At 45.8% G+C, this 15,758-nt stretch overlaps 1 protein-coding gene across 3 annotated transcripts in view; it reads left to right on the top strand.

Moving 5' to 3' along the window:
• Positions 1 to 15,758, top strand: part of Zfat (zinc finger and AT-hook domain containing) — a 160,580-nt gene that overhangs the window by 65,367 nt on the left and 79,455 nt on the right. For all 3 annotated transcript variants that reach the window (XM_050145230.1, XM_050145229.1, XM_050145231.1), the window contains 4 exons: positions 2,598 to 2,783; positions 5,321 to 5,471; positions 8,973 to 10,426; positions 11,222 to 11,454. In XM_050145230.1, coding sequence (XP_050001187.1) covers positions 2,598 to 2,783; positions 5,321 to 5,471; positions 8,973 to 10,426; positions 11,222 to 11,454 — 2,024 coding nt within the window. The remainder of the gene's footprint in view (positions 1 to 2,597; positions 2,784 to 5,320; positions 5,472 to 8,972; positions 10,427 to 11,221; positions 11,455 to 15,758) is intronic.

The following is a 15,758-nucleotide window of genomic DNA, read 5'->3' on the forward strand; positions in this document are numbered from 1 at the left end:
CCAACTCAGGTCCCATTATTCTTTCTTAATCTGATGTGGATTCCAAACCTTTACCCCCTGCCAGCCACCAGCTGCTTGCACTCCTTTCTGCAGTGTGTTCACCCGGTGCCTACAGCAGTTTGCTCCCATTAGTCTCCTGCAGCATGTGGGACCTCCTCATCTCTTACCCTGGCTGACAGTGTGTGCCCTTGTTTTCTTATTGTGGTTTTATGTTGTTAACCAGGTTAAGCTTATGGTAATTCTCAGGTCCCTTTTTTATGTCAACATATCTATTCTTGGCACATCACCCACGTTTTGAATTGTATCCCATGGTGAACTCTGTTATAGAGTAAGACATCATTTTACAAGCTAAAAAATCCATTAAATATTGTTCTACCTTTTTATGGCATCCGAAATATCCTGCTGTAGTATTTATGTGCACGTATCACCAATATCTAGGTAACAAAAAGACTTCTGTGACTCAGACAGTTTGTAGGTCTTGGAAAATGTTTTTGTTATAGCCACTAGAAAATAAAACAAGGCAAAAGTTGCTGGGTTGCATGATACATAGCAGTCTTTATAACATGTAGGCTCCGCCAGCATCCTTGGAGACTAGGTGCTGTGCCCACTGTGCTTGACTCGGTACCTTGGATATCATTCTGATCCATGATGCCACCTATCATCTTTCTCTCTCGTTTGATGTTAATATGTTTAATACTAATACCAGTCTGTTAAAGACTAACCCGAGACTGTTTCCTTCAGGTCTGGAAATGATCCAGGAACCTGGCAAGCACTGTGTTGGCTTCTGGGACACAATGTGAATGCTTGGTCCGATCATTCTGTCTCCTTGCTTCACCTCAGCCCGCATGGCTTGCTAAGAATTCGATCTTTAGGTTATCTGTTGTACATTTACTGGTGCATTGTCTTGGACTGACTGTAGCTGACTTGAGAGGTAGGAAGCGCTGAAGGCTGGGGTCTGCCTGCCTCCCTGTGTGCACTGCCTCTGCCTCATTGCTTCTTGGTTTCAGTGTCACCTGTCTGATAACCCCTTAATCTCTACACTTTCCAAAGCCCACCTTCACACCTGCCTGTCTGCTCAACTGTGCTGCATCCCTTGTCTATCCGCGACTCTCATGTCTTATTCAGGGGTGTGTGGAATCACTCCCAGTGTTCTCTCCAGAAAGCCTGAAGACCCTGTCCTTGGGTGGGTCATTTCAGACATGGTGATTCTAATAAACCTCTTCCTCCTCTCCTTCCCTGTTTCATCTCACCTGGGGCTGCTGTCCAGGTGTTTGCTCCTTTGTTCTTCACTGATATGTGGAGGCTCTTCTTACTCCTTAGGCTAATGCCAAGGATGGAGCTGTCATGGCTGCTGTTGTATGTCTGTGACTGATGTATTTGTTTTGCATGCATTTGGATGGTTTGTGAGCCAGTTCATTTCATTTTCCCCAGCATAGCATACAAGTAAAGCTTTAAGCCAGCTCAGCTATTCTTTGGATTAGATGGCTTCAGTGGCTCACATTGCCTTCCAGAGATGCATATGGGATCCAATAGGTCCCATGATGCCCTAAATGTTTTGCTTGGCTTCCCTATTGTCTTAAGGAAGGCCAGATAGCAATCAGCTTTGAAAAACAATAGGTCCTGTAAAAACCTGGACCTACTATCTTTCTTTGTGTCTTCAGAAGATGTGACAATCACCCCACCTCCCAGGAGTTCCCAGCAGGGCCAGGCCAGACACAGTCTACATTTTATCTAATGAAGGCTGACTGGACTCCATGTCCTCACCTGAGGAGACTGGAAATTTCCACAGTGTCATGGACTTCTAGGACTTACTTCTTCCTCTTGACACCTGTTTTGGTCACTTTCTTCTTTCTCATGAAGTTGGGGACACTGTGATGCTCAGCCAAGTATTCAACTCTTGTCTTTGTCATCCTTTGTTATACTGGAGCACGGCCATTTTTAATCACCCCCTTCCTAGACCACGTAGCTCCTTCCTCCTGACTGGTGCTCTATTTCCCATACAATGTTTCATTGACCCTCATGTCTTCATTCAGCCATAGCTAACATCTCCATAACGCCTTTCCGACCTCTCAGGAGATTCTGCCATCCTCTTCTTTCATGCAAATCAGAGCAGAGACTGCTTTGGAGCACACCTGTTGTCTCTGTCTGTTCTGGACGGGAGGCCTTTGAGGGCTTGGTGTGTTCCTGTCCAGTGTCCACCATGCCTGGCGCAGGGGATTGCCTGGGAAGTGTACGTTGATTAAGAGAAGAACTTTCTTGGACTGTGAATCGCAGGTCATTTTATCTGCAGTGCTGATACTAGTGATGCTTCATGAAAATGAGCCCAGGGTCTAACTGCTTTGTCTAGCAGTGCATTCCTGATACTTGGCTGTGACCTGGATACCGTGAACAGCTTTGCTTTGAGTGCCAGCAGTGGTCCATGAGCTAGCTCAGTGTCCTGCCTGGCATCGTGGGCCAGGAAGAGAGAGAGAGGGAATGGAGGTGGATATGAGGATGCAGGGGGAGGCATGCCTTTGCCATCACCTCTGGTGAGAGTCATATTTTCTCCTCAACTGGCATGAAGGGGTAGCTTATACATCTTGATATTTGCTCCCTAGGTAACGAGTCAGACACTGAGCTAGAAAAGAAGTACAAAGAAGATGATCGAGAAAAGGCTCCAAAAAGACCTCGGGCTCAGAAAACAGAGAAAGTCCAGAAGATCTCAGGAAAGGAGGCAGGGCAGCTTTCTGGAGCCAAGAAACCCATCATCAGCGTGGTCTTAACTGCTCATGAAGCCATTCCAGGTGATTGCTGATAGGCTGGAAATGATACAGTGAGAGCCTGTAACACAGCTGTCCTTGGGGAAGGAGGGCATGGAGGAAGCCTGAGGAAGGAGGACTGGGCAATGCCTGTGTGTTAGGTGTCCCAGTGGAACTTCCTTTCGTCACCTATGCTTATGGAGTGACCACAGACCTTATTATCCCCTGGGGCTGTCATGCCTGTCTCCTCAGCCAACTCTGTTGTCACTCAGGTATGCAGGAACAGTCCCTCTGTGCCTCTCCCTGGCCCCTCAGCTGGTGGCGTCCCTGTCATACTACAGTGACTGCCTCCTTGCTGGGAGCTCCCTACTCAGTGCACACAGGGGAAAGAGTGGTTCTGCAGACCATGCAGACACTGCCCAGCTCCTTCACATTTTGATGGTATTCACCAAATATTTTTCAGTACCAGACATTTCTATTTATTACTCTTTTTCCATGAACATGGCAGATATGCTTTATTTTCTTTTTTAAAGGTCACTTGTAGGAAAGACTATTTTAGACAAATACCGTGCCTTGGGGTTTCTTTTTCTGTGATAAAATCACATGGACAAGAGCACTTGGGAAAGAAAGGGTTATTTTAGCTTGCCCCTCTCAGGTGGCACTCCCTTACAGAGGGAAGTCACTCCAGGCAGGAACCTGGAGGCAGGAACCCAAGCTGTGACCATGGAGCAGTTCTGCTTACTGGCTTTGCTCACTCATGGCTTGCTTGGCCTGTTTTCCTTCTTTCCTTTTTCCTGTTTTTTTTTTTTTTTTGAGACAGTGTGTTTCTGTATGTAGCCTTGGTTGTCCTGGAACTCACTCTGAGGACCAGGCTATCCTCAAACTCAGAGATTCACCTGCCTCTGCCTCTTGATTGGTGGAATTAAGGGCATACACCACTATATCCAGCTCAGTCTGCTTTCTTACCTGAACCTGCCCAGTGTTGGCACTGTTCACAGTGAATTGGGCTATCCCACATCAATCACTGGTCAAGAAAGTTCTCCAAAGCGTGCTTACAGGCCATTGAGGTTCCTTCTTCCCAGATGTTCCCAGCTTGTGTCAAATTGATGTAAAAACTAGCCAGCACAAACAGTTTGTGATAGATTTCAAACTATCATAAAAGTTGACATAAAAACTAGCTTGCAGAAACAGTTTGATAGATTTCAAACTATCATAAACGTTGACATAAAAACTAGCCAGCACCAACAGTTTGTGATAGATTCCAGGCTATCATAATGTTTTAAATATTTCATGCATTGGGGGGTATTAGCTCAGATACAATGAGGACATTGTCATGGTTTTCAGAACAGCTGCTCCCTTTATGCTACTATTTTTAGTGCTAATAGTAGCCACTCAAATTCGAAACCCTGAATACATTTTCCCTTTTATACTTGACTACAGAAGTAAGGTGTTCAGGAGAGAAAATGTTGTATAAAATTAGGCTACTTGAACTTTCTGGAAAATCACTCCATCTGCCCTACTCTGCTTCAGAGAAATATTATTGTGGATAAGGAAAATCCCAGAGGACAGTTTCCTGTTCTCAGTGGTTGCTAGAGAAAATTTCCACAATTTTTCTTAAAAATTTATGGTAGTATTTTGGGATTCCAAGAGGGTAAAATCATAATCAATTCCCTTTGGTGTTTTAGAAACAAGTGGTAGGGAAGAGTCTTTCACACACTTGCTCTCAACCCTGACTCCACTTACACGCTCACAGCTCCGACTCACACATCTGTGCATTCACATTCAAACTCGTCTATTCATACTCATACTCACACACATGCACACACACTAATACACACTTCCACATGCTCCCCTCATTCTCACACTTACACATCCTCACACATGCATGCACTCTCACACACTTATACCCACTCACACAGACTCATGCGCAAACACACATACACACTGACACACAATCACTTTCTCACATATAGATGCATATGTAAACACATGCTCACACCCACACACATACTCACACCTACATGGTCATACACCTACACTCATGCACATACACATTCACCCCCCCACACACACATACCCACAAAGTCCACCTGCTCTGAATGGTCTTGGGTCAGTTTATGTCATTGAGTAAAAAGTAAAGGTGATCCTGGGGTTTCTTCTCTTTGAACTTTAAATTTCTGCTCCTGGGAAGAGAATCAGAGGCATTTGGGGTGCTCACGTTCCCTCTTTGTTGGCTGCTTTGCCACCTGATGCTGCCTTGATGTGACTTCATATTTGCTTCAAATTTAGCAGCTGTGGCTTTGGAGAAATTCTTGCAAGTGACATATGTGTATTTGCCTGTTCATAATTAGATCAAGTAAAACTACTTCAGGAAGACATTTAGGCACATTACTAGAAAAACTGTATCTTCACCTATACACACACACTCTTTTTCTCTCTAAATGTGTTATTTGAATAAGAAAACCAGTGCCTTGCAGGGAAGTCCTCCAGTAAATGCCCCCAGGACCTACTGACTCTGCTGGGCAGGGTCGGTGCTGTTGCTAGGACCTCTCAGTAAGCAGTGCACTGTGTATCAATCTCAGGTGCTACCAAGATTATTCCAGTGGAGGCTGGGCCCCCTGAAACAGGAGCAGCCCCTCCCGAGACCACAGCAGCAGACCTGGTGCCACGGAGAGGGTACCAAGAATATGCCATTCAGCAGACCCCGTATGAACAGCCCATGAAGTCAAGCAGGTGAGTTGTCCCAGGGGGCCTTAACCAGAGATAGGTTGTAAGTAACATTCACAAAGAGCAGGAAAGAGTTGTACATTTGCTGGTCTGGATTTTGTTCATGACCTTATCAGTAAAGGGTCTTAACTCATTAGCTTAGCTAAAGAATCTACCTCTTGATTATACCCTAGTGGAGTGCTTCCTCCAAGACCAAGGCAGAACAGTGTACCCTAGGGACTGAACGGTCTCTTGTCTTCACAGGGCACAGCATGTTATCTATTCAAATGTGTCATTAAACTGTAAAAAGAGATGCAAACTGGGCCTGTTTTGTACATACTGTGGTAGTCATAGGCACACAGTAAAAACCAAAGCAACCTTCATGGTGAGAGCCTGGAACCCATAGTTCTTTCTAGATTTCATTTCTCTCACTCGTTCACTGCATATACTTGTTAGTTTTTCATGATATACTAATATATATGTGTGTATGTATATGTGTGTATATATGTTTTGTTTTGTTGTCATACAAAATACTAAATGCACTATTATTTATCACATTTAAAAATTTACTACACCTTGAAAATATTCCAGTTTTAGTACCTCTTAAAAATATTTCTCTTCTTAAATGTTTCTATTGTAATTTAAACACCTTATAAAAAGACACCACTTATGTAGTCCAGGCTAGTCTTAACCCCATTGTTTTTTGTCTCAGCCTCCTGTGTGTGAGGATTACAGGCATGCGCTACCATGGGCAGGTCAACTCCCCACGTTTTTCTGTGACGATAGTGCATTGATTTATACTCTGGGACAGCCTCCTTCCCATGCTTCTCAAGACTGCCTGAGATATACATTACTCCAAGTGAAATTGTTACATCAAGGAATGAGTACTTAGAACTTTTAATGGGCATCCAAAACTGCCCCTTCTCCCAGGGCTTGGGGTGTTTGTTGCTTACTAGATGTGCATTAGCTGAATATGGCCCTGTTGATGCCAATGGACGAACATGTAAGCAGGATCTAAACACTAAGTATTTGTCTATAAGAGAGCCTTCAAGGATATTGCTGTCCTTAACTGTTGTGAGGAAATGGGCATTGAAGGAGTTCATTCCTTCAATCGACTGTCCCCTTGTTTCCTTCAGGTAGATTCCCAGAGGTAGAATCACTGCAGTAGGGGGTCTGAGCTTTGAAAATTCTTCAGCAGTACTTTCCTCTCCAAATAGGAAACACTTGCAGTAGACAATTCCGAAAGCGTTCTCTGCCCATCACAGCTCAGTGCGCTAGTCCACAATCACCATTTATGGCTCATGCTTGAAGTCAAATGGAGCCTGTTCAGCATCGCGCCCAGGTTTAGTGTCTTCTCCAAAAGCAGACCACTCAGAGATCTGCTAGATATTTGTCTAATAATAATACAAAAACAAAGAACAAAAGATTCTCTTAAGACTATTTAGGTCTCTCAATAGATGAGGAAATGCTGAGACTTGCTTATTTAATTAATGTTATGAATCCAGGGCTGCTTTCTTCAGTGTTCTGTATAAAATGTATCAGCTTCTGGATGTCTTTGTCATTTGGGAAAGATCCAAATCGCTTTCCTTAAAGAAGCCGTGGGCTTAGCATGCAGGCGTACTAGTAGCTCTCAAATTTGAATATTTTAATTTCATCATGTGAGTTGTACTCTCTAGTATTTATGGACTGTAGGCCACTTAAGTGTTTTAAATTTAAGGAGACAGTTGTATGAACTGCCGCATCAATACAGACCTTATATCTGCGGTAGGCACAGGTTAATGCTACTCATTAATAGCACTGCATGGATATTAGTGCGCCATAAATCCTTCTTGACTAGCCTAGATAGACCTTCCAGAGGTGCATTCTCTCTTGCTTCCTTGCTTTCCCTCACTGTTCTTGTTGCTGGTGCGTGGTCATGTACTTCAGTGCCTGCCGTTCTGGTACCAGTGGAAGCTGCTCTCAAAGAGCTTTCTCCAAGTGCTCAGTCAAACTGCGGAGGGGCTGCTGTGCATCAGAGGTTTTATGAAACAAAGAGGTTGAGGAAGGGCGAGCATGCTCCAGAGGCCATGGGCATGCAAGTCATTAAACAATTGTTTATGTTGGGCACATGCTTAGTTCCTCTCATCCCCTCCCCTCCTCCTTCCTCTCCTCTCCCCTCCTCCTTCCCCTCCCCTCCTTTGTTTCTTTCTAAGATTTATTTATTATGTATGTCTGAACGCCAGAAGACAGCACCAGACCTCATTATAGATGCTTGTGAGTCACCATGTGGTTGTTGAACTCAGGACCCCTGGAAGAGCAGCCAGTGCTCTTAATCTGAGCCATCTTTCCAGCCCTGATGCTTAGTTTTCTTAGGTGTAAAATGGGTTGATGAGAGTGGAGATTAAATGGTCAGTACACTATTTTTTGTAAGTACTCACTAATTATTAGTCAGAACCGCTGCTCTTTCATTCAGGGTATTCCTAGCCACACTGGGCTCCAAGAGGCAGGGTGTGATTTTATTCCCCACTATACCGGCAAAAACCAACACATGCCCTTGACATGCTGCTTGGTTTCATCAGTAGAAATTGTTTATTTAATGGTGTGTGAAGTTAATAAAGACAGTGCTATTTTCCCCATCTGAGCTCTTACCCAGTGACGGTGGAAGAGGATAGATGGTAGTTCGTCAGTCATCTGCTGTGGACGACAGCTTTAGGAGAGAGGACTGTAGTTCATATCAGCTGTGAGCTTGCCCAGAAGCCACCCCCTCCTACCTGAGACCTCGATCACCACCGCCTGGGCTCGAAGAAGCCTCTCTAGCTATTGCTCACCACAGGCAGGCACACCCCTGCCATCTAGCTAACTAGAGGTCTTCTTCCAAACTCATGACCAATCTGTGCTCGCCATTTCTGGGGAGAAGTGGAAACATGGATAAAGACCACGGTTTAGTCTTTCTCTCAGGTGCGCCCTTCCGCGCATGCAAGCTGGCAAAGAGGAATAGAGCCACCCTGAAGTAAATGGGATGAGTAGGCAAGTGTGAATTATCAAACTTTCTGAATAAGCTCACCAGGTCTAATCTCGTGGAAATTGAGCTTGCTTCTGTTCAGGTAGCCCAGAATGAACACAGTCTTGGCGCATGCCTAGTGATCTTCTTGTGTGAATCACACCCCTGTTTCCTTCTCTTGTCACTGTGTTCCTTTTCGTTAAGCTTTGACCCAGCTGTTACCATGGCAGGTGTTCCCCAGCAGCCTTTGTTCAGTTAGAGGTGTCTTTTTTCTGCTCTTCACACACTCCTTTCAATGAGTACCATGTTGTTGTGGGACATTGCGGGGCTTCCTTCTCTCCCGCTAGGGCTTGTGCTCCCCAAAGACCAGCACCTTCTTTCATCATTGTCTGTGTCTATCCTGCTTTTCCTCCAAGTCTTATTTGTTGAATAAATAGCTGTTCCACCTTTTCCCACTCCCCTGTAGCTGACTGCACAGCCTTTGGTAGGTGGTTCACTGTAACAGTTCAAGGTCTCCAGAAGTTAATGGTGCTATCGTCCATCTCTAGGTTAGGTCCCACTCAGCTGAAGATCTTCACCTGTGAATACTGCAACAAGGTCTTCAAGTTCAAGCACTCACTGCAGGCCCATCTGAGGATCCACACGAACGAGAAGCCATACAAGTGCTCCCAGTGCAGCTATGCCAGCGCCATCAAGGCCAACCTCAACGTGCACCTGCGCAAGCACACCGGAGAGAAGTTCTCCTGTGACTACTGCTCCTTCACCTGCCTCAGCAAGGGCCACCTCAAGGTGCATATTGAGCGGGTGCACAAGAAGATCAAACAGCACTGCCGCTTTTGCAAGAAAAAGTACTCGGATGTCAAGAACCTCATCAAGCACATCCGGGACATGCATGACCCTCAGGACAAGAAGGTCAAGGAGGCCTTGGATGAGCTCCGCCTGATGACGAGGGAGGGCAAGCGGCAGCTGCTCTATGACTGCCACATCTGTGAGCGCAAGTTCAAGAACGAGCTAGACCGGGACCGCCACATGTTGGTCCATGGCGACAAGTGGCCCTTTGCTTGTGAGCTCTGTGGCCACGGGGCCACTAAGTACCAGGCCTTGGAACTGCACGTCAGAAAGCACCCCTTTGTTTATGTCTGTGCTATATGTCTCAAGAAGTTTGTCAGCTCCATCAGGCTGCGCTCCCACATCCGAGAGGTGCATGGGACAGCCCAGGAGACTTTGGTCTTCACCAGCTCCATCAACCAGAGCTTCTGCCTCCTGGAGCCTGGTGGGGACATCCAGCAAGAAGCCTTGGGGGATCAGCTACAGCTTGCAGCTGAAGAATTTGTGTGCCCAGAAGTCGATGTGCACAAGGACGAGGCTTGTCCTGGGGAAGCTCAGCCTGAGGTAGGGCCCAGGGAACTGGAGGCCCCTGGAGAAGCAACTGCCCCAGCTGTGCCCTTGGACACCCCCAAGACTGAAAGTGCTTCCCTTTCCCCCTGCAAAGTAGGAACCACTGAGGTCCCCTCTGACCTCAACCCTCTAGGAATGGTTTCAGATGATTTCTTACTGAAAAACGATACCTCCTCTGCTGAGGCTCCTGCTGCTGCCGAGACAACCTTGGACACACAGCATGGAGGCTCAGCCCCCACTCAGGGTGAAGATGTCATACTGCTGCTGACCAAGGCCAAAAGTGCTGAACCAGACCCAGAGGCCCAGAGCGAGCAGAGCCCTCCAGGTGGAGGGCAGAATGCGGTCACTCTGCCAGTCAGTGAACCTGACTCTAACAAGTGTCTCAGGTCAAACCCAGTGGAGTCCTCAGACCTCCTCCCTACGGTGGCTGATGGAGGGGACCTTGGAATGTGCCAGCCTGACTCTTGCAAACCTTCCACTGAGCATCATCCCGGCAGCACAGCATTCATGAAGGTCTTAGACAGTCTCCAGAAGAAGCAGATGAACACCAGTCTATGCGAGAGAATCCGGAAGGTTTATGGAGACCTGGAGTGCGAATACTGTGGTAAGGACAGGCTGTGCTGGTCAGATGTGCCTCTGAGCGGAGCTTTCCTTCCCAGCAGCCCCGTCCATTGCTATCCTGCTGTCATCACCTTGGGTTCCATTTGCGCTCATGTCTGTTTGCCAAGAACACCTCCTAAATGAGCCACCCTCCTCCCTGATAGATAGGAATAGTGAGCCCATGCCTTGCGTCATATCTGGAGCCTTGCCAGAGTCAGCTGGGAGGATGCAGAGCTGACCGTGTTGGGGGTCATGCAGAGGGCTGCTCACAACTTCTACCATCTTCTGACCAAGAAGAGTCACTCTTCTGGTTTTCAGTTGTGACTCTGTCAACTGGGTAGAGAGGGTAGGAGGCTGGCTGCAGCCCTGTAGGGAGACCCAAGCAGCTCCCTTCTAGCTGGTGGTGAAAGCTTGCCTCTGGAAGCTCCCAGACAGCAGGCAGTACAGGAAGTGGGTAGCCTAGAGCCTGTCTCATAGCCCAGAACATCAGGAGGACTTGGAGGCTCTTGGATTTGTGCATTTGCAGGGTGATGTTTGACATAATTCGCTCTCAATAAACATTTCCTTTCTCTTTTCCTAGCCTTACCACCATGTGAAAGATGGTGGTACCTTAATACTTTAAAAACTGCCCTTTTTGAAAAGTAATTTCCTGACAGAAGTATGGTGGAAAGTGTGAAGGGCATACCAGATAAAGGCGATAAATATGGAAGTTAAAAAAATGATGATAATTTTTTTTAAAAAAAATTCAAACTCAGTATAAAAGAAACTTCCTTGTTCTCATGTGAAAATATTTTTTTAGGCAAACTTTTTTGGTACCAAGTGCATTTTGACATGCATGTCCGCACCCACACCCGGGAACATCTGTATTATTGCTCCCAGTGTCACTATTCTTCCATCACCAAAAACTGCCTTAAACGCCATGTAATTCAGAAACACAGTAACATCTTGCTGAAGTGTCCCACTGACGGCTGTGACTACTCGACTCCAGATAAATATAAGCTACAGGCCCATCTTAAAGTTCACACAGAGCTGGTAAGTAGCAAGCCAAAGCGGCAGCCCCCACCTCCCCCTGGGTGCCCAGTGCTCTCTCACATTGATGCATATAGAAGTGTCACTGCCACAGGCGTGTGAACATCCTGCTCCCTCCGGACACAGAGGGGTCCTTCTCCTGCCTCCCGATGCCTCACAGAGCTTTCACCCTCTCCGTCCAGCTCCTTTCATAGTGAGTCTCTGATCACACTGAACAAATTGCGTCCTCTGCAAATTTTTTAGCATTTGAGAAAGTTTACAGAAGATCTGCAGAATGGAAATGAAGCAAAGGTTTCATAAATGGCATTTTAAAGAATTATTAATAACAGGAATGATAATAGCTGCCTCTAAGTGTTGTTGGGGAATTAAGTTGGATGATTGGATAGGATTAGGTAATTGTACCAAGAGCAGTGTTTGGTAAGGCAGTGTGAGTGTAGTGAATGTTAATGGACACTGTTGCCACATTAGTGGTGCATTTATTGTCAACATCAACAGCCTCTAGGAACCATTTTGACTTGAGAAGTGACATATTAATCCAAGGTACCATTAATGTGCACGGTGGGCATGTCTGGTTCTGTGATGGTTGATCACACAATGATGCAATGAGCGAGTGCTTGTTTCTGCAAGGTCTAGTCTGATGGGAAGAGACTGACACTCCCTGAGAATGGTTTAAGACTTCTTAACATAAACAAGAAGCCACACCTGAGGCCCGTGTGGCCCTATTTATGCTAAAGACAGCACAAAAGGAGACTTCAGAGATTGGATGATTTGCTCTTAACAGGTGGTTGGTCATTAAGGTGCACTCAGGGCTTTTTCAGAGGTGTGAAATCAGAGTATGTTGGCATAGACTCCAACACCATTTCCCATACTCCCACAGGCTCTGTGGCCTCAGAAAATTCACTTTATATAAAATATACTCTTAAAAAGTCTGTCTTGGTCACTCTTCTGTTGCTATGAAGAACACCAGCACCAAGACAACTCTTAGAAGAGAAAGCATTTAATTGAGGGGTTGATTACAGTTTCAGTGGCTTAGTCCACTATATCATCATGGCAGGGAGCATGAGGGTATACAGGCAGACCCTGGAGCAGCAGCTCAGAACTACATTCTGATCTGTAAGCAGAGAGAGAGATTCTGGTCTTGGCATGGACTTTTAAAACCTCATAGTCCACCCCCTGTGACACACTTCCTCCACAAGGCCATATCTCCTAATCCTTTCAAATAGTGTCAAATCTATGAGCCTATGGGGATTAATCTCATTCAGACCACCAAAGTCCATTATGTACACACTCATACACACACTCATGTACAGTGGTACATAGAAGCATGTCTGCACATGTGTGTACTTAGACATACCTGCACATGCACACACATCTGTGCATATTTTGTATATTCTGTTGTTACTACAATGTTAAAATAGAATGGTCCAAGACCGTGCTGATAAATAGTTGCGCGTCAGTTTGTGAGTGCTAGCTGCACTTCCTACTGTATACTGGCTTCCTGTCATACTTCTTGTTCTCTCCTCATTCTCTCTGACTCATGTCACAGGCTTGCTTTGGTTCTTGATCTTGCTCTTCCCTTCTTCCCCATCTTGTCTCTCCTTCCCTCCCTCCTTCCTTTCCTTTCCTTTCTTCCTCCCTCCCTCATTCCCTCCCTCCTTTCCTTCCTCCCTCACTCCCTCCTTCCCTTCGTTTATCTCCATTAGGGTTCTGGACACATGGTTTCTGTCGTTATTGTCAGGGTGACACAGAGGCTGAGGGAGGGAGTCCAGTGCTAGAACAGGCTCTTGTGAGGAGTAGCTTTAGAGTGTAGTGCTGGAGACTAGGAAAACAGAAGCCTGGATTGAACCCTTGCTCTCCTGTTTACCTTGTGTTTGACACGAGTAACGGAGCTACTCCATGCCTTAGTTTACTGATGCAGGTGAAGGTGAGGTGAAGGCATACATGTAAGTGTCCAGAGCAGTGCCTGGCGTGGACTGATGTTAATGTCATTGATCTTACTCTTTTGAAGCTGGCTGCTCTGGACTGAGCTTTCAAATCCAGTTGAAACGGGTGACAGGAACTAAAGCAGTGCTCACAGAAACATGGACTGCGCAGCCTAGGCTGCCTCTCGTTCCACATTCAGAACTTGTCTGTTACTTGTGAATGTCGTGGGGATGTTGGTCTAGCCTGGCTATCTTCTTCCTCAAATGCTGATTCTCAGTCCCTGAGTGTTGGGGTGATTGGGGAGCATCAGGAATATGTCTTTGGTATTGACTGTGTACTTCACTTCTTACTTATAAAAGGCTATTCTAGATGCCGACCTCTGAGCATAACAGTCAAGACTTTCCTCAGAGCAGCAGTGCTAACCTCGGTGGACCTCGAAGATCAGTGCTGTTGACTGTTGATGCTCTCTCATAGAAAGAGGGGCATGGAGAGGGTCGTTGGACTCTTACCTGATCTCACTCACTCTTTCTTTACCCGAGAAGTTGCTGTGTATAATTCTACCCTAATTGCATGTGACTTTGGGACCTCTGGGGATACTAGAGTGTGGAGTTTGTGGGATTGTTAACTGGATGCTTGGAACTCCATCTACTTAACTAGTTGTCATTAGTTCCAGGTGAGACTTTTCATTGTGTGGCTCCTTTGGGGCCACCCAGACTCCAGTAAGTAACTTCTTATCTGTGTTCCGCAAATAAGCTCAAACTCATTGGTTTCCCAGGTTAGCCTTTTATAGAAGCACACTTTGGTTTGCCATTGGAGCTCTGTAAGGAGTGGGTAAACATTTAATCACTCTTCCTGAGGGAATGTGCATACAACACTGGCATTTCACTTTTCTGCTTTCGTGGTCATGAAAATGGTTGGGAATTCCTTTAGAGCACCTCCAGGGAGGTCCATCTTGGGACAGAAAGATGCTGGTTTGATCTTGTAGCTCCTTCTTGGGTTTTTACTTAATTCCCATGTCAGCTCCGGGAACTAGGAATCATTTCCTCTACTGCACAGAGTCTGGTTGGTGTCTCTGTCTCTTTCATACAATAACTTGGTCTATGGTTATGCCATGAATGAAGGATGGCAGAATTCATTCCATGGCTTTATCACTGTCCCATGCTTTTCATTTGGTGGTGGCAGGTCATTAGTCTTAGATATGCTTTTCTTGGTGATTCCTGGACACTTGTACATCTTCTGAAGGGATGTGGCAGGAGTGAACTTTGGCCCAGGTAGGCAGAGACTATGTGGTAGATATTCCTGTGTTGGTAAGTGGCAGCCATTTGCTCAAGCTGCATGAGTTAATATCTGCACATTGCTGCTAAAGAAGTACAATATTCTGATACAGGGAATGTGGCTCAGTTAACCTCATGAGGGGTACTGCCCTGCTTCTCATCAGTACTCATAAGTAAGACGGCTTTTACCTGCAAGGTGTATTCCGCTTTGTGTGGAACGAATAGATTAACAGTGGGAGGAAAAGGCTAGCAGGTCAACAAACTGCCTTCCTCCCCAGACACCCTGATTCTGAGGTTGAAGATATTTGGGCCAAGAAAGAGGATGAGGAGGGAGTGGTCAGCCGAACCTTGGGCAAAAGCTTCTGGGAAGGCTTTGAGTTCGTGCCAGGAAGTTGATCCGCTGAACACTTGTTCCTGAAGTGAAGGACTGTGTTGCCATTGCAGTGAAGGGCACTTCTGTGAAAACTCCCAGCTTTTGAATCTCGATGACATTTGTCATTTGAGTTTCTTCTAACTTATTTCTGTCATGCAGCTGAAGACACCACACAGGGACAAGTTGCCTTCTCTTTATGTAGACGCTGTTGATCTGATAATGAAGGTGTTAGCTTTAAAATATTCCCCATCTGCAAGGAAGGTGGTTGTTTTTTAAGCTCTCTTTTTTTTTTTCGTCATGTGCATAGGGTATAATTTGTTCTTTTAAAATGTGAAGTGCAGTGGAATTTAGTATACACACTGACTTATGCAGCTGCTGGCAACTTTAGAAAATTTCTGTTATCCCATAGGGAGGCACTCCTGTTTGCTGTCGTCACTTGCTTCCCTGTCCCCGAACATTTTGTTTGTCCATAGTTTTGCCTCTCCCGAACATTTTATATAAAAGGAACATAAAATGTGTGTGCTATAAATAAAACTTTTTGTGCTAGTATCTCCCCCCCCCCCATCTATCTGGTAGCAGGCTTCATGCTTGGCTCCTCTTTAGAGTTGGGCAGTACTCCCTTGTTTGAAGTTTGGCTCACTCTCCTTGAACTGATGAGCGTTTGAAGTGCATTTTTAGTGGTGATTGCATCAGGATGTAGCTCAGCTATGCTGTCTTGCTGTTTTTTTTTTTTATTT

Source organism: Alexandromys fortis, unplaced genomic scaffold, assembly GCF_014885135.2.
Source record: "Alexandromys fortis isolate MF-2015 unplaced genomic scaffold, M_Fortis_MF-2015_v1.1 scaffold_2_1_26212458, whole genome shotgun sequence".
In the NCBI taxonomy this organism is placed as follows: Eukaryota; Metazoa; Chordata; class Mammalia; order Rodentia; family Cricetidae; genus Alexandromys; species Alexandromys fortis.